Source organism: Phoca vitulina, unplaced genomic scaffold, assembly GCF_004348235.1.
Source record: "Phoca vitulina isolate PV1807 unplaced genomic scaffold, GSC_HSeal_1.0 scaffold9, whole genome shotgun sequence".
In the NCBI taxonomy this organism is placed as follows: domain Eukaryota; kingdom Metazoa; phylum Chordata; class Mammalia; order Carnivora; family Phocidae; genus Phoca; species Phoca vitulina.
The window spans coordinates 23,166,655-23,184,869 of record NW_022589712.1 but is presented as its reverse complement, the minus strand read 5'-3'; the positions used below and the strand labels follow the sequence as shown (position 1 = coordinate 23,184,869).

Below are 18,215 nucleotides of genomic sequence, written 5' to 3'. Positions count from 1 at the left end.
ATGACCTAACCTTTTCATTTTCTATTCATTATTTTAAAGAATATCATTCCTGATACAAGAGCCAAACAACAAAAGAGAAATGCTGAAGTGGGTAGTGCCTTGTTTCATCCAAGTGACTTAAGGATCTGTGGCTTACTGAAATTTTGGAATTAGAATTCAGATGAGATGAGGCGAATGCAGACGTGGCTTAACATATTTATTCGAATTGAAAATTTATGTCATATTTTTCTGAGAAAGTAAGCCTCCACTGGCTGGCTGGTTTGGCATTAACAGGTTTTACTATTAATGTTATATGGCAGACATTCTCAAACTAAATGAGCCTAATCCTCAGCTCTGAGGTTTTTTTTTTTTCCAGAAATACATTAAAAACAAGTGATAAGAGAAAAACATTTAAATTGGTTTTGAGTTTTATTTGTTTGTTTTGTTTTGTTTTTTCTTTGCCAAAGGATGTTGAACAGTATTTCAGTTTTCCCAATCCTGTTGGTGTCTTAGAATAATCCTGTCTCAGTGTCATGAAAGAAAATGATAAATCTTTGTAAGATTTTTTTGTATGCTTCACAGAATTGAGAAAATGAATAACTCTAATGATGGGGTGACAAATCCTTTTCTAGTTTTAAAACAAATTTTGAAGCTGACCTATATGAAATGTCAGCTAAGAGATTATTAAAAATAGTATTTGATGATAGGTGATTATATGCTTTTTAGCCTATAACCCGGAAGGAAAGGAATTAAAAGAATTCAGTGATTTTGCTGTGATAAAACTTCCATTCTTATCTGCTGCTTTATATGAATGAATTTTCTCTCATGTTAAATTTGTAAAAATGAAAGTGGGAACAGAACCAATTCTGGTTCTGTATGACAATAAATCATACTGGTTCCTAGATACACAGTTTAGCTGTGTATAAGATGCATTTCCAATAAATTTTACCTTTTTTTAATGATTGAAATGTGTAGCATTGATACTGTTTTGATCAATTATGCATTACGATAATCACATAATTTTAACACTTAGAGGAAATCCAGAGGAAAAATTTTAACACTTAGCATCTTATCTCACAGGAAATTTTGATAAGTTTAAACTTCAATTTTTATACATTTTTTGTTGCAGAGAATTATGATAATCAAGTTAGGACTTTTGAGCATACAAATACATTCTTTTATAATAAATTCTATAGGATAAGTAAATGGGAGTATAGGTTAAAAAGTTACAAAATGTATTATTTCTGATGTTTAAAGAAGGAGCTTTGTATGTTTTAAAATTATATCAAGTTGTTATGATACAGTTGAAAGAACGCTATAATTTTTAGATGTATATATCTGATGTACAGAAATTACATCTTTTATACGTAAACATCTGATGAAAAGTGGTAGGTACCAACTTAAAAATGTGTGAAGGGATGTATTTCTATAATCTTAGTGCAAACAATTTTCTAAATTTCTAGAGCAAAGAATTTTTGGTGAGAAAAAAATCAAGATTATTACACTGAAATACTTGCTGACTGGTAAAGCTCCATACTCTCTTTTACATGCTGCTCCTTACCTGGAATCCCTGACTTCCTCTTAACCTGGCTATCTTATTCTTACTGATTCAGTACAAATTACACTTTTTGAACCGCTTTCATTACCTCATAAGGATGGTCTGGAAGTTGTTCCAGTGTGCCTCTCATCTTACTTACATTGTATCATATACACCGATTTACCTTTTAATCTTCTGGATTCTCCTGGAGGACAGGGATTAATATCTTGTTTTCTCTTACCACCCGGCACATAACTGACATTCGTAAATATTTAATAAATGCCATCTCTCTGAATGTTATTAATATTTCACTAGAGTGTAAGCTCTATGAGAGTAAGAAGTATGTCTTATATTGGTGATCTTTGAATCTCTAACTCCTAATAGAGTACCTAAGACACTGTGGATGTGTGTAAATTTTGTCTGTTGATTGAATAAATGAACTGTATAGTAACTATATTAATTTATGGCTTTTAACATGTTCTAATTACAGTGAGAAAATGCAATGGAAAGAATTCCAGTGCTCTATTTTATAACTTAACCTACTATATTTATAATGAGTTTTAGATTAAGTTATAGGTATGTTCTCAGGATGTACCCATTGTGCCTCCTCCATTTCAGTATTAAATGATTTCCAAAAATGATTTATCTCTGGCCTTAATGTGAATACTCTAGTGTTTTATCATTTTTTAATTGTTACCTTAATACTTCTGTATTTCTCTGTTGTTTGGTCTTTTGTTTTCTTTTTAAATCAGGAATGTATATTAAAGTGCTGTGTATCAAATTACTTTTTTTACTATTTGTGCAAGTGCAGATATGCTTATACTTCTTTGAACTTATTAATGGAGTATGTAGTAAAAAAAAATAGTAAATGTCCTTCTATTTGAAACACCCCTCCATCCCTGGAAAGAATCCCATTAGTTTTTTTTTTTTAATTAAACTTTTTATTTTGAGGTAATTATAAATCCACATGCATTTGTCAGAAATAAGACAGAAAGATCCTATGCCCTTTACCCTGTGTCTTCCAGTGGTAATAACTTGCAAAACTATACCATAATATTATGACCAGAATATTGACATTGATAAAATCCACCAATCTTATTCATAACTCCCCAGTTTTATGTTTATTCCTCTGTGTGTGTGTGTGTGTGTGTGTGTGTGTGTGTGTGTTGTTTAGTTCTAAACAGTTTGTCAGGAATAGGTTCCTATATCACCATGGTCAAGATAGAGAACAGTTCCCTAAGAATCCCTTGTTACTCTTTTGTAGCTACACCCATCTTTGTAGCCACACCCATCCCTTCTCAACCCATTGCTGCCCCGTCCCTTAGCAGCCACTAACCTATTCTCCATTTCTAAAATTTTATCATTTAAAAAATATTATATAAATGGAGTCGTACGTTACATACCCTTGTGGAGTTGACTTTTTGTCACACATTATCACTGGCATTTTGTGTGTCACTATTTTTTATTTTAGTCGCTCTGATAGATATGTTGATATCATGGCTTTCATTTTTATTTACCTGATAGCTACTGAAATTAACATCTTTTCTTGTGCTTATTTACTATCTGTATATCACCTTCAGTAAAATGTCTGTTTTTGCCCCTCCCGCTTTTTAACTTTACGTGGTTTTTAGAGTTCTTAATATATTGTAGTTACAAGTCCTTGTTTTGCAAATATTTTCTCCCAGTCTGTAGCTTCTCTTTTGTCTTTATAACAGGGTGTCACAAAGTTTTGATTTTGGTAGTACCCAGTTTTATCAGTTTTTCTTATATCATACTGTTGGTGTCAACTCTGTGTTTTATCATGTATATTTCTTAATGTCCTAGTCTATTTTTTCTGTTTTTCTCCTGCAAGAAGAGTTCCTAAGTAATACTGATTGAGTCTTTTTTTTTTTTTAAGTGTTGCCATTGTCAGATTTTTAGTAAAGATGTCATGCTAGCTTCCTAAATATTGTTAAGAAGGTTCTCATATTGGACCTGGATTAAAACACAGATTTATCTCTTTTTTTGATTAAAGAAAAGTAATTGATAAAGCAGAACTTTGTGCTTTTGCGGGGGGAATTATTTTACATATTTATCAATTTCTTCAATTTGAAATATTTTTGGCCCAGTATTGATATATTAAATAAAGTTTTCTGGAATATCTCCCATTTCTGTCAGATTTGAAAATTTATTAGCTAGAAATTATGAATTTTTTGAGATTCATGAGAGAGCACAAGCTGGGGGAGTGGCAGGGAGGGAAGAGAGAAGCAGACTCCCCACAACCCTGAGATCAGGACCTGAGCCAAAATCAAGAGTTGGATACCTAACCGTCTGAGCCACCTGGGTGCCCCAAATTACAAATTTTGCCTTTTCTCGCTTCCCTCATATCTCTCACAGTCAGTCGTTAAATTTTTAAACTTTTACTTATCTCCTCAGTTTCTTTGGTATATCATGCCCTCATCTTACACCTAAACTACTGACAGGGCTTCCTAGGTTCTACTTCAAACAAGTAATCCCTTTAGCCACCAGAAAGATCTGCTTTAAGTACTTAGTTTAAAAAAAAAAAAAGTAAAAGAATGATAGAGTTGACTGGAAACACTTAGAAATTCTGTATGACCCAAACAGTACAATTAATTTGAAAAACATTGCAAAGGAAAAATATTTCCAGTAGATGAGACAGAGGCCCGGTATCCCGGATATATAAAATACTCATACAAAACTATTTTATAAAAACTAACATCCCCATAGATAAATGGACAAAGAGCATGTATGTGTAACTACTAAAGGAGGGAATGCTAATTATTAACATTCAGTTTAATTAGTAATGTAAATTAAAATTTTTTTGGCTGTAAAATTGTAACTCAGTGCAAATGAATATATGGTGAAATCGCCATTGACAAGGCTGTGTGAATTGGTACAAAGTTTTGGAAACCATTTTGGCAAAATGAATGGAATTGTAAAAATATCTCTAATTCAGTAATTCTAGTTTTGGAAAGTTTGTGCTTAGGAAATAATCACAAATATACTGAGAGCATTATGTGGAGTCTTCTGGATGATTATTTATACATTTGTGAAAAATGCAAAACAACCAAAATATATGTCAATGTGGAAATGGTTAATTAAGTTATCTTAATCTACTGGGTGGAAAGTAATATAATCAGTTAAGAATTACAAAGCATCTTTTGTAACATGGGAAGAAGTTTATATGAAAATGCAGGATATAAAATTATATAATATGAATTGACCTTTTTAATGTGTATATACTTGGAGAAAAAAATTGTGGCTTTTAGGTTCATGGATACTGTTTCTTTTGATTGTCTTTTTTGTTTATTTTCTGTTCTATAAGTGAACATGTTCCATTCCATAAAAAATTTAAAAACAAAAGCTTTATTAAGGACAGATTCATTTTTAAAAGCCACCTATAATAGCTCCATATAAGTGCCCTTAGTGATTTGAACTCTGAATCATCTTTAGCAGTTCTGATCAAGCTGAATTTTATTCTGTTTCTGGAACCTCTCTCATTTTCTCTTGTCTTCAAGCCTTCCAACATTGTATTCCCTCTGCCTTGACAGCTCTTTCCTTCTCCACCACCCCCACTCCACCTTATCCTTAGGCACCAGCTTGAATGTCACTTTTTCAGGGAGGCCTTCTCCTAAACTTCCAAAGGTGCTTCTTTTCTGTGTCCTCATTGTGTCTTGTAAGGCTACCTTAATTGCTTTTCATTTATCTATTATCTCTTCCAGAGTTTAAACTTCAGGCTTGTACCCTTCTGGGTGCTTTTTATTTATTTACTGTGCCATGTAGTGCTAGGCCACTAGAGATATTTACATAATAAAGAAAAGGTGCTCAAAAAAAGTTTGTTAAATTGATCTGTATTTTAAGGCAACAGTGGTCCCTAGAGGGAACTATGGCCACATAGTTGTCACTGAATAAAGAAACCAGACAACTAACATTCATGTAGTTCTTGGCATTTGTAACAACACTTTCTTTCAGGATATCTGATTTGAACCCCACAATCGTCCTGGTTCTTAGGAAGTGATGGAACCAGGAACTGAGTGGCAAATGCTAGATGAGAAATAACTTATGGAAAATTGTTGATGGTAGGTAGTAATTAGAAAACCAATTGTGGAGTGAGTGAGGGTAAAGGGCCTAGTCAAACTGATGAAAAATGAAAGGGGGGCAGAAAGGCAGTGCAGTAATCTGGGAGATTTCTAATAAATGAAGAGTAGAAATGGAGGACAAGCTTGATGTTATTAACATAACTCTGAGCAGCATGTGTCTCTTTTTTTTTCCTTTAATGAAGCCAGAAAATTTTTGAGTCTCTACTAAATGTGGACACTGTATGATACATATTTTGATTCTATCAGGTTTGGTGTTGTAGATAAAGCTAAACCCATAAAGATTCTGTCCTTTGAAATTTGGTTAAGTAACTAAACATAGTTTCAAGTGTGATTTTTCAAAGTTTCCTCTAGGGGGTGACAGTGTATAATTAACAGACTTTGAATGAAAGTGTGTAAGTGCTCTTTGAGAGTCATTTGTTTATATGATCACTGGAAAATTAAATACAGTCGTTCAGGAAGTTGCAAATAGGTATGGCCATTTCAATTCTGAGATGTTACAGGACCTACAGTGTAAAATTTTTTAATTTAATTTAAAGGCTAAATAATATTGGATTTTTTTAATTGCTGTGTTAAGTCAGATGGATTTTAGGATTAATAATCAGTTGCCTATTATTTTTTCTGTTGTTAATGACACTGAAATTGGATCTTTTAAAGCCAGTGAGACAAACTTAACTAAACCTATAAAAGATAAGCAATTTTTCCCTGTTTTTACTGATTCCTGAATCTCTGTGATTAATTGAAGCCCATAGTCCTGCTGTCTAAGTACTTATTTTTTATTATAGGCTGACTCAGGATACTTTACTGTAGCAATGACAAGTTAATAATGAAAACACAAAGAGTTGGACACCTGATTTATCCATTAACATTCCATTTATTTACCTTATGTTTGTTTTTGCAGACGTGCTGCAAACATGAGTTTTACTTTGTAAAAAATGGTCATTTTAATAGTTACTCCTTTTTTTGAGTAAAGTAAATCAGTTTTTAGACTCTCAGCCTATCCCTAAGGTTGAAGGGACAGGGTCAGTGGTGTCAAGTAATTCGTCCTTCACTGTTACTGTCTTTCTTTGGCACCCATGCAAGTTTAAAGCATCTTTGGTAAGGTTCATTTTTTATGACAATTATGTTTGATGTTCAAAGTGAAAACTGACTCTTTAGCAGCATGTTATTATATAAGAGGTTTCATTGCTTAAGTTCCTGCTTTCATTCAATCCGTCATTTATTTTTCTGTAGCTTGTCAAGGTATTTTGGTGGTTAGATATTTTTTAACCTTAGTTACTGCTTCTCTTTGGGAGCACTTTGGATTCTTTCGTGCCTCCACTATGGGCTTACTAGATACTCCTCTTTGTTTTTTTTAGTAGTTGCTTTAGCATTCATGTTAATTTAGTCTACTACCATATAATATGCCCCCTCACATTCAAGGTAAAAACTTTACTTTCTTTTCCCTTCCCCTGTCCTTTGGCTATCGTTGTCATACATTTTACTTATAAATCTGTCATAAGCCCTAACCTACATTTTAATTTCTTTAGTTGTCATTTTTTTGAAGAAATTTATAAAACGAGGAAATGAAATTTTGAAATATTTTCCCACATAATTACCATTCTCAGCACTCATTACTCCTCTCCCTATATCCAACTTTTAAATCTGGTATCATTTTCTTTCCTGTTGAAGAGCTTTACCATTTCTTATACAGGCTTGCTGCCAGTGAATTCTGTCAGTTTCTATTGTGTGAAACAAGCTTTTATTTCATATTTATTTTTGATAGTTTTGCTGGGTAAGGAATTTTAATTTTTCTGTTTATTATTTTTCTTCAGCACTTTTTTCTTTTTCTTCTTCTTTTTCTTTTTTTTGGCCACACCTCTCCACCTGTCCTCTTTGGGGAATCCAGTTACACATATTTTAGAACACTTGGAATTTTTTCCTAACTCACTGAGACTCTGATTTTCTATTTCTTTTTCTTTTCGATCCTTTTTCCCTGCTTTGAGTAGTTTCTGTTGTTACGTTCTGAAGTTCACTTAATCTTTCTTTTGTGGTGTCTAAACTGCTATTAATACTGTCCAGTAAATTTTTCATTTCAGATGTTTTTCATCTCCAGACATTCCATTTGTATTCCTTTGTGCATGTTTTGTTTCTCTCCTCATTTTATTCATGGTTTCCATTAAATACTTCATCATGATTTCCCAGTAATTTAATGTCACTGCTGTTGCTGGTATTTTGTTATTGTTCAATCTTAATTGGGCTGTTCACATTCTCCTGCTTATTGCCATCTGTAGTAATTTTTGATTGGTTGCAGGACATAGTGAAGTTTAAGTTCTTGAATGTCTGGATATTATGGCCTTTGAACAGATTTGATCTGGCCAACAATTAAGTTAGTTGCAGTTAAGTGTGATATGTTTGTGTCTTACTTTGTTTGTTTTTTGTTTGGGGGCAAGTCTAAAGTAGCTCTAAGGACAGGATAATCCTACTAAAGCATACCATACCACTTGGGGTCTCTACTAAATATCTTGGGTAAGCATTTAGGACTCTTCACCCTGGTCAGAACTTGAATGCATCTCAGCTTTGGGGATGGTCCAGCTCACAGCTTCCACTCACTCTTCGTCTGACTTTGTGGAGTTCTCATCTACATGTGCATCTTGTAGTATTCAGTTTAGCCTCAAGTTTATCCCTGTACAGATTTCTGGGATTCTTTCCTGCATGGCTTCTCTTCTACAGAACTCTGCCCCTCCACTTATAGCTGCTTCAGTAGTCCTGAGCTTTAGTCTGTTTTCTCAACTCTACTAGAGTGTATTCTGCTTGAGGCTCCCCCTCCCCGTTCCTTAGTTTAGAATGTGCCTCCAGGAAGAATGCTGCACTGATTATTGGTGGAGTCATCTCATTTGTTTCCTTTCTCCAGGTGTCATGGTTTTCCCATCTATTTCTATTTGTGAAAAAGTGGTTCATATATTTTGTCTAGTTTTTTGTTGTTTATCGTGGAATGTCAAGTCTAGTTAGTGCATCGTGGCCATCTGGTCTCATTTTAGTAATCAAGTAGTCACTTAGCTTTTGCTCTGTACCAACACAATCTTTTAGTAAGAACTCAAGAGTAGCTCACTTTTTCTTAAAGCTACTATATTATGACAGGAGCTCCAAAAATATTTGTTTAATGAAGGAATGAGCAAAGTAAATACCCTTTATTGAGTAGACCCTCATTCATACTGTCCTTTTTGTCTTTGACTCAGAGTCCCTTCACAAAAGCTAATACTAACCATATAGCAGGTATTTACAATATACTTATGAATAGAGTAGTATATTCAGTTCTGTTTATTGGAATAAAATCTTTTAAACATAGCATAAATCATAATGATTCCTATTTGAGTGCCATGTTTATTTAACCTGTCAAAGCATCACTCTTCATAATTGCTTTTATATGTCTTTTTTTTGTGTGTTTATATCATGCATTTCATAGTTTTATATTTCTTATGTATAAGCAAGGATGTGTTAGAATGTTAATGTTTAGATTTTATGGAACTTTGAATTACACATACCTTCAGGATTAGTAAATGTTTATCTCTTAAATGCCTCACATTAAATTAAAGTTAGGTTGGAAAGTGTTTAATCCTTTTGCAAATGTGCCTCATTACTCATTTTCAAATAATATTTATTCATAAAAGTAAACACATTTCTTTGATGAAATAAATCAAATATATTTTCTTATAGATGATTTTAGCTACATATTTATTCTGTTTTAGTAGGTAATTTTCCATGTTAGACATTAATTTTTCATCATCCTGCTGCTGCTACAATGAATTACTTGTCTTGAGCTCTATATGAAAGTGATTCCTTTCTCCATCCTTTATGGCAAAAAGATCTTCTGGTGTACTTATTAATTTTCACAAGTAGATTTAAGGTCTTTTTGCTTTTATTAATATTAAAAAATGTATCACAAGATAATTTTCTGCATTTAAGAAGTAAACTGCATGAGATATTCAAAAATGTTAAAGCCAGGCCAGTTTTATCATAAATATTTCCAATTCTGAGGTGATTCTTCCCAGTTTTTCAATTAAAGGTGTTGTTATGTAATAATGTCCTTGTAATTGCAAAGACTTAAATATGCATGTAAACCAAGAAAGAAAGTGCATGCCAGTGAAACCAATTAACTATATCATCATTACATTGTATTTCAGATAACAACCATCTGTGTTAAGGTTAACTTTTTTTTTTTTTTTTTTTAAGATTTTATTTATTTATTTGAGACAGAGAGAATGAGAGAGAGAGCACATGAGAGGGGAGAGGGTCAGAGGGAGAAGCAGGCTCCTTGCTGAGCAGGGAGCCCGATGTGGGACTCGATCCAGGGACTCCAGGATCATGACCTGAGCCGAAGGCAGTCGCCTAACCAACTGAGCCACCCAGGCGCCCCCAAGGTTAACTTTTAAAGGATAGGAGCTGATACTTGTTTTTATTTGTGTTGTGAGGGAGGATCATAATGGCTGTGGTGATATGAATCGGGAATAATTTGATTTTTGCTTCAAAGGAGATATAGATATTCTCCATTTTTATTGTAAACAACAGAAGTAGTTAAAAATAATAACAAACTAGAAACTGAGAATTGTACTTTTTACATATGAATAAATCACTTTCTCATGGTAACAAGAGAACTGCCCAATTAATTTCTGCATGTTTGCTTAATGGTTAAGTCCTAGATAGATGGCTGCCACTAAAGCCAATGTGAACCTAAAAATCAACCTCATTTTTTCAACCTATCTATGCTGAATAGCCATTTATCCCCAAAGTTGGTTCACCAACTACACTCTACAACCTACACTTCATGGATTGTAGGATTCGTACAGTATTCACTACTCTGTTAGGAAGATAGGAGAAAGACCTCCTAGGAACATGAAACTGTACTGTATTTCCTCACATTATCATGATATCCTGTTGGCCAATAGTATATATATAGGTAGTGAATAATTAATTAACGTCTGTTAAGTTTTCTGTGCATGTTTTTGGGTGAGATGGTTATTAAAATAGATTGACATGTGTTTGAAATAGTCATTTGGGAGGTTGGGAAGGCAAGTATTAAGCTCATTTGAGGTCGACATATTTATATTTATTTATATTTATATTGGTGCTCATCTGCCAGTGGTCTCTATTGCTCATATATAGGCATAGAGAAAGAGGATAGTTGGGTTTAAATATGAGTGTCCTTTTGCCATAAGACTATAGTAAAAAAATTAAGGGGTAGAAGGAGCTAGCGCAGTAAAGTTTTAGAAAAATACAAAATCAAAGCTGGTTGCAGAGAGAAGTTAAAGGAGAAAAGACTGTAATTAAGAAATAGACACCAGTGAACTGGCCACCTGTTTTAACAGGCATAGTTTCAAGTTGGAAGAAATGGAAATTGTGTTTAGAGTTGGTGCTTAATATATTGATTTTGGAAGTATAGCAGTTTGAGATTGTAATTTAATTATGGAGTGAGTGGCTTGTATGGGAGAGTGCATATAATCATTAGAGTCAATAAGAATTGAGAACATAGTTCTGTGTATTAGGATTAGATTTGCTTTCTTATTGCTGAAAATCTAAAATAACAATAGCTAAGTTAGATAAGGACTCATTCCCTCATTTAAAACAAAGTCTGATGTTGTCAGTACCCAAAGTGTCTCAGTTCCATGAAGTTATCAGGGACCCAAACACTTTCCAATTTCAAATATACAAGCCAACACATGATTACCACTTCCAAGGTTGCCTTGTGGTCTAAGATGTCTACTAGTGTTTCAGTCATACCATTTCTGTTTTAGACAGCAGGAAGAAGAGGGAAAGGGTCAGTAAGATCTTTCCCCTCCTGTCATTTCCCTTTAAGATTACTTCCAGAATTCTCTCCCAACAACTTCTGACAACATAGCATCAGTCTTAGTTGAATGGCCATATGTGGCTTTGAAGAATACTGGGAAATGTACTATTTGATTAGGTACATTACAACCCCCCCCTTAATAATGTAGGGGTCTCATTAGCAAAGAAGGTAGGAAGAAAGAATGTGGGCGGGCAGTTAGTAGTCTCTGCCACAAGTATTGATTATCCATGTGAACAGCCAAATTTTCAAGATGATGGAAGGACAAGGAAGGACCTTGAGGTCCTTGGTCAATTACAAGAATTAACAAGATCAAGTGGAAGAAAGGGGCTTGAGCTTTAGGTCAGACATTGAGAGAATACTGTAAGTAGCAGTGGGATGCAAAGAAAAAAACCAATCATACTTGCCAATCCTGACATAGGAAGAATTATGTAAGAGAATTTCTTCAGGTGACATCTAGGGTTTAGTTAAGACAAAGAGGGAGAGGAATCTGAGGAGATACAGGGGATATTGCTGATTATAAAGCAGTAATTTCATGTAATATGGTAAAAGAATGGGGCCCTGTGGAAGAGGTATGGGGTAGGTTGGGGTAAGAAAATACAGTTTATAGTTGAGGGGAGTAAGGATGTAATGAGTAATGATTCTTAACCTTATGATCTCCTATCCATATGAGTTAAATTAATCTCTAATATATTATATAAATTATGTATTATATTTATATATTGATGCACAAATACTATATTCTAAAAATACTGCATGTATTTTTTTTTAAAGATTTTATTTATTTGAGAGAGAATGAGAGAGAGCACATGAGAGGGGGGGAGGGTCAGAGGGAGAAGCAGACTCCCCGCTGAGCAGGGAGCCTGATGCGGGACTCGATCCAGGGACTCCAGGATCATGACCTGAGCCGAAGGCAGTCGCTTAACCAACTGAGCCACCCAGGCACCCAAAATACTGCATGTATTATTAAAGATACAGAAACATAGATAGACATTTTTAAAGAGTGATTAAAAATTATCAGTAGAAATGCTAAGATTTTCTTTCCTACACTCTAGCCAGTCCCTGGGATCATGTAGGTCCCAAAGGCTGCAGTTTCAATATAGCATAGGGTAGGGACTCTGTTAGGGGAAATATGAGTAACCTGGCATGGAATTGATCCCTACTCTCAAGCAGAAGCCTTCCTCTTAAAAATAAGATCAAGAACGCATAAAATTCTTGGTAAAATTTTGGTAATACAGTAAGACATAGCAAGATTAAATTTGGAGGACGGTAAAGCATATTATCAGTGGAGATACTGTCATGTGCTAGAGATGGCATTTGATCTGTGATCTGAGCAAATCAAACAGCCCGGAAACATAAAAAGTAAAAATATGCAGGGGCACTGGGTGGCTCAGATGGTTAAGCATCGGACTCTTGATTTCAGCTCAGGTCATGATCTCAGGGTCTTGGGATTGAGCCCCGCATTGGGTTCCGCGCTCAGTGCATAGTTCGCTTGCCCCCCCCCCCCCCCGCTTCTTCCCCCACTTGCACGCGCGCATTCCCTCTTTTTCTCTCAAATAGTCTTTTTAAAAAGTAAAAATATATTAAAGAGGGAACCACAAAATCATTAGAGAAAGGAAGGATCATTTATTAAGTGTATTTGAGATAGGTGCCCGTAACTTGTGGAGGAGAGGAAATGCGAGTTAAAGAGTTAAATTTGAAAATTTAAAACCATAGGAAAAACTAGAAAAATCATGTAACTGAGTATCTGGTCCCTTGGAGAAAGAACTTTCCCAAGCTTAGAATTTACAAGGGGGAAAAGAAAGGAAATAATAGCTTTGAGTACATAAATATTTCAAGTCTCTGTGTTTTAAAACAGATTCAGAAATTGAAAGATGGCATATTTGCAGCCAATATGTTTGTTTTCCAAAGAGTTCATGTGATGCACTATAGAAGAAGAAATGCAACAAAAACCCTGGGAGAAGAAACCTGAACAGCTCACAAAGAGGAAGTGTTGGGGAGTTCAGTCACAGATCTAAGAAGAAAAGGACCTAAGACAGGCACAGATCTTGGACAGCTCAAAAGAAATGTGACTGGTTTAAAAGGAGAGGGTGTTCAACCATGCTTTAAGAGGTGTGGGGGGATGGGGAGGTAGGGAGAGATCATTAAAACCTTATAGACAAATGGGTAAAGGACCTAGCCATGTTGCTAAAAGAAATATGACTGGTTAAAAAAAGAAAGAAAAAAAATTTGGTCACATTTGTTATCAAAGCAGGAGACATTTAAAATGAGCGGGTTTTTCTGTTTTTCAAATTAGAATTTGGTCTTGGGTCAAAGTGATACCCTGTGCTGGCTGGTATGCAGAGAAAACAAAAGCACTATGCTTTTTATACTGTGTGGCAATGTAAATCTGTACAGTACTTTTGGAACTCCCATTTTTCTTCTCTTGTTAATGACTAGATGGATCAAACCCTGAAATTTGATATGTGAAAATAAATACATTAATAAATTAAACATCAAACTCTGTAATATGAGATAGTCCTAAAAGCCTAAGTATTAAAAAGTAGTATCTTCAGATAAAGCTTTTAAAATTAAAAACACAATAAATAACTGTGTATCATGTATATCTTAATACATTTTTAAAGAAGATATCATTGAGTAGGCATAATTGAATTGGAAATCTTGAGAGTAACTAGCAGATACCAAGCTATGTTATAAAGCTCTAGTAAATAAAGCAGTGATAGGCCAGTAGACTAATGAAGCAGGATAGACAATATACAGAATTGGGCCCTTTTATCCCATGGAAGCTTAATATATGATAATGAATGATAAAAGTGGCATTTAAATCAGTGGGGCAGAATGAGCTTTTCTTTCATCCATGTATTTATCTATTCAGAAAATGTTTATCGAAGGCCAAGCACTATCCTACATGCCAAGGGTACATCAGCAAACCAAATAGACTAAAATCGCCATCATCACAGAATTTAAATTCAAGTTGGAGTAGAGATGGTGGATAAATAAGTAGAAGATGATTACTTGCTGAGAGAAAAGTAAAGCAGGGAAGGGGGATAGTGTTCACAAGATTTCATTTGAGGGGAAAAACATTATATCCCTCCTTTATACTGTGTAAAGAACTACCACAAGGCAATTTGTTGAAAAGCAGACAACCCAATAGAAAATTTGGCAGACGGGGCGCCTGGGTGGCTCAGTCCTTAAGCATCTGCCTTTGGCTCAGGTCATGATTCCCAGAGTCCTGGGATCGAGCCCCGCATCGGGCTCCCTGCTCGGCGGGAAGCCTGCTTCTCCCTCTCCCACTCCCCCTGCTTGTGTTCCCTCTCTCACTGTGTCTCTCTCTGTCAAATACATAAATAAAATCTTTAAAAAAAAAAATTTTGGCAGATTTTTTTCTTTTATTTTCATAGCTACTCCTAATTCGTTAAGATGGATATAGAGCTATCCAGTAAATATGCAATACATTTTTAGTAGTGAAAATGAAGTACCATGTAAAATCTTGACACTGATAAGTTTAATAATACCAGTTGTTTTTTTGTTTGTTTTGTGGGTTTGGAGAAATGGTGCTTGCATATGTTGGAGATATAACTGCATATTGGTAATCTGTTTTGGAGGACAGTTTAAGAGTAGCTCTCAAAAGTGAAAAAGATACACATACTATGACCCGGGCATTCCATTTCTTTCTTGGTATTTGCCTCCGGGAACTCTTGAATGTGTGCACAAGAAGGTATGGTAACACAGCAAGATTTGTAGTAATGAACATCTGGGAACTACCTAAATGTGCTTTCATTAGAATGATGTGAAGCGCTGTCACAGATTTCCAGGACATATTTGGAGAATGTAAGAGTAAATTACAGTGGTATGAACACACCAATGGTAACAATTACCACCAAACCTTTCACAGCTCCTATCACTGGAAAAGCTATTAGGATCATGGTGTCACAGAGGTTTTTTTTAGGTTTAGCCTTCTCTCTAATGTTTTTATTAACTTTTTTAAAAGGGTATATATATATATTTTGTATATATAAAAATAACTAAAATAGTTCTCCCTGTTAGCCTCAGCTCAAATTATGTTTCCCAGTCTTCTAGCTCATATTACATATTTTGTCAGTATCACTTTCAGGCACTGGTAAGTGCTCTTGTACGTGTCATTTTTCTGATTGCCTTAACTTGCCAATTACAGGTCTTTTTGACAGCTTAGGTTCTGGTCTTTTCTTTTCTTTTCTTTTCTTTTCTTTCTGCCAAAAGAGAAGGCCTTACTTCTTGATTTAAAAAAAAAAAAAAATTGCTATTATCATGCGTCTGTTTCATTCTTTGGATAATATTTGTGTGTTCTTTATTTTTGTAAATAAGATCCATAGTAAATCAAAGTTTTATTTTTAAATTCACTTAAATTTTAAGTTATTTATTAGAACATGTATTTTAAACATTCAGTAATGGAAATTGTTCAAGTCATCTCATTTTTCTTTTTTTTTTTTTTAGGTCGTTTATATGCAATGCAAACTGGAATGAAGATTGATAGTAAAACTCCTGACTGTCGTAAATTTTTATCAAAACTAATGGATCAGTTAGAAGCTGTAAGTTAAACACTGATCATTTATTTTCTGATTAATGTTTTAAGTGGCACTTTATTATATTTGTGTATGTGTATTTTGCCATTTTAGTTCATCCTCTTGGCAGCCATCAAGCCATGTCATTACAGCTGAGGAAAAACTAGACACAATTTTTTTTTAAAGATTTTATTCATTTACTTGGCACAGAGAGAGAGAGAGCACAAGCAGGGGGAGTAGCAGGCAGAGAGAGAGGGAGAAGCAGGCTCCCTGCTGAGCAGGGAGCCCAATGCGGGGCTCTGTGCCAGGGCCCTGGGATCATGACCTGAGCCGAAGGCAGATGCTCACCTGACTGAGCCACCCAGGTGCCCCGACACAATTTTTTCATTTACATCTTACTGCTAAGGGAGTTGTAAGAATAAGTTAAAGTAGATTTCAGTGTCTTTGCATATACCACTATATCTTGTTATCGTAGATGTTATTATAGATGACCTTTGAGTCATTCTTTCATAAGTGACAAACGCTTTCTAATCTACTTCATACAGTCACATGGATGATTGATTTGGGAATTCTTAAATAGCTCTTACAATAATGAAATGGGCTACTTATTTAGTGAAAGGGACAACAAAGGAAATGGTATCAGTTGACTATAGTCTCTTTGTCTCACTCTTGGTACCAGGACAAGATAATTTTATTTTATGGTCCAGGCATTCTTCCCTGCTAGCAGAAATGTGGTAGGTGATTAATGTATGAGTCACCTTCTTGAACCATGATATAATTTCACAGGTTATATAGAGGCAGCAATCCAGAGAAAATTGAATGGGTTGGATTGGGTGTTAGTGCAGGCAGGCATGGGTAGCCATAGTAATACAACTTAATAATCAGGACTCCACCCTGTCCTCCCCTGCCCAGCTGTCCTGGTTTTTCTTTTAACAATGTCAGGGTCTACTCCTCATTAATTTATTTCTTTAGAGGCTGTTATATTAATAGCTGCAGCTTTTTATTTAATTAGTATGTGACCTGCTCAAGAGAATTAGAAATCTAAATATTTGACTAGTTGCATTATTTTGTGTGGAGAGACAGAATTTTAGATATATTAAAAATCAAAACATGATAGTCAGCCCAGAGGTTTTATAAATGTTGAAAGTTACTCAGATCAAAACCTAGTTATATTAAACAGCCATGGGCAGTAGGGTTCTAACTTGGTATGCGTGTCTGGCCTTCTGACCCAGAGTCCCTGTCACTGCTACTATTAACCATCCATTGGACCTAGTGGCACTGCTGATGGGAATCCAGCTCCCTTAAAGCCTGTCTGTCCTTCCACTTCTAACATGGTTTCTGTAGGTAAATTTGAGTATTCTCAAATTTATTCTCAGGAAAAATTTGAGTATTCTTTTTTTGGAAGGTGAGGTTAGGGGGTAAGAGGAGGAATGTGTCTCACACATAGCAGTACATTTATAAAATCATGTTGCTAACAGACTTTATATAGAATATATCACTTTATTAATTTCACAATATAACAGTAATAACTAAAATACCTTATGGATAAGACAGAACTCAGAATAGTTCTTTATAAAAAGCAAAGTATAAAATCACATTTGTAAAGGGACTCAGCAGGAGTTTATTATTATCTAAATTAAATAACAGGTAAAATAAATCTATTCCATGGTGAGTCTATCCCATCTGCCTGTGCTTTAATATTTAGATTACAGTTGGAAAACTGAGTGTATTATGTTTTTGCTGCCAGATATTTCATGTTGAAGATGAAATGAAGTGACATATTTCCACTTTTTTCTAGAATTAAATCCACTTCTAGAATTAAATCTAGAATTGAAACATTTCATAGTGTGGAAATAGTAAACTAGTGTTCCATGTGGGGTTTTTTCCTGCTTTTGTTCAGGATAAGTATAGCTAAAACATCCTTAAATTCCAACATTAAATCTCTTCTGGAACTTACATTATTCTGTTGTAATTATGAAAATATTTACTTTGCTGATTTTGTGAAGAATCCTGAAGCTTTTTTTAAATTTAATTTTTTAGTTTATAACGTTTTTGAGAAAAGCCATCTTTAACCAGTAGTGTGGTACTCCGATCTAATATTCCAGAAAGCCCTTTCATTGTAGAACAACAGTCTGAGTAAGATGTAGGAACTTTGTTGTGTTTAAAATATTTTAAATTATTATATGTGTAGGAAAAGGATATACTGACTGAAAATTTACAGTTGTGAATTGTGTTAACGA

The 18,215-nt window shown here is 34.5% G+C and overlaps 1 protein-coding gene across 2 annotated transcripts in view; it reads left to right on the top strand.

Annotated features, from left to right (window-relative positions):
• VTA1 (vesicle trafficking 1) overlaps positions 1-18,215 on the top strand; it is a 63,050-nt gene that overhangs the window by 3,871 nt on the left and 40,964 nt on the right. For both annotated transcript variants that reach the window (XM_032407776.1, XM_032407777.1), the window contains one exon: positions 15,908-16,002. In XM_032407776.1, the coding sequence (XP_032263667.1) occupies positions 15,908-16,002 (95 nt within the window). The remainder of the gene's footprint in view (positions 1-15,907; positions 16,003-18,215) is intronic.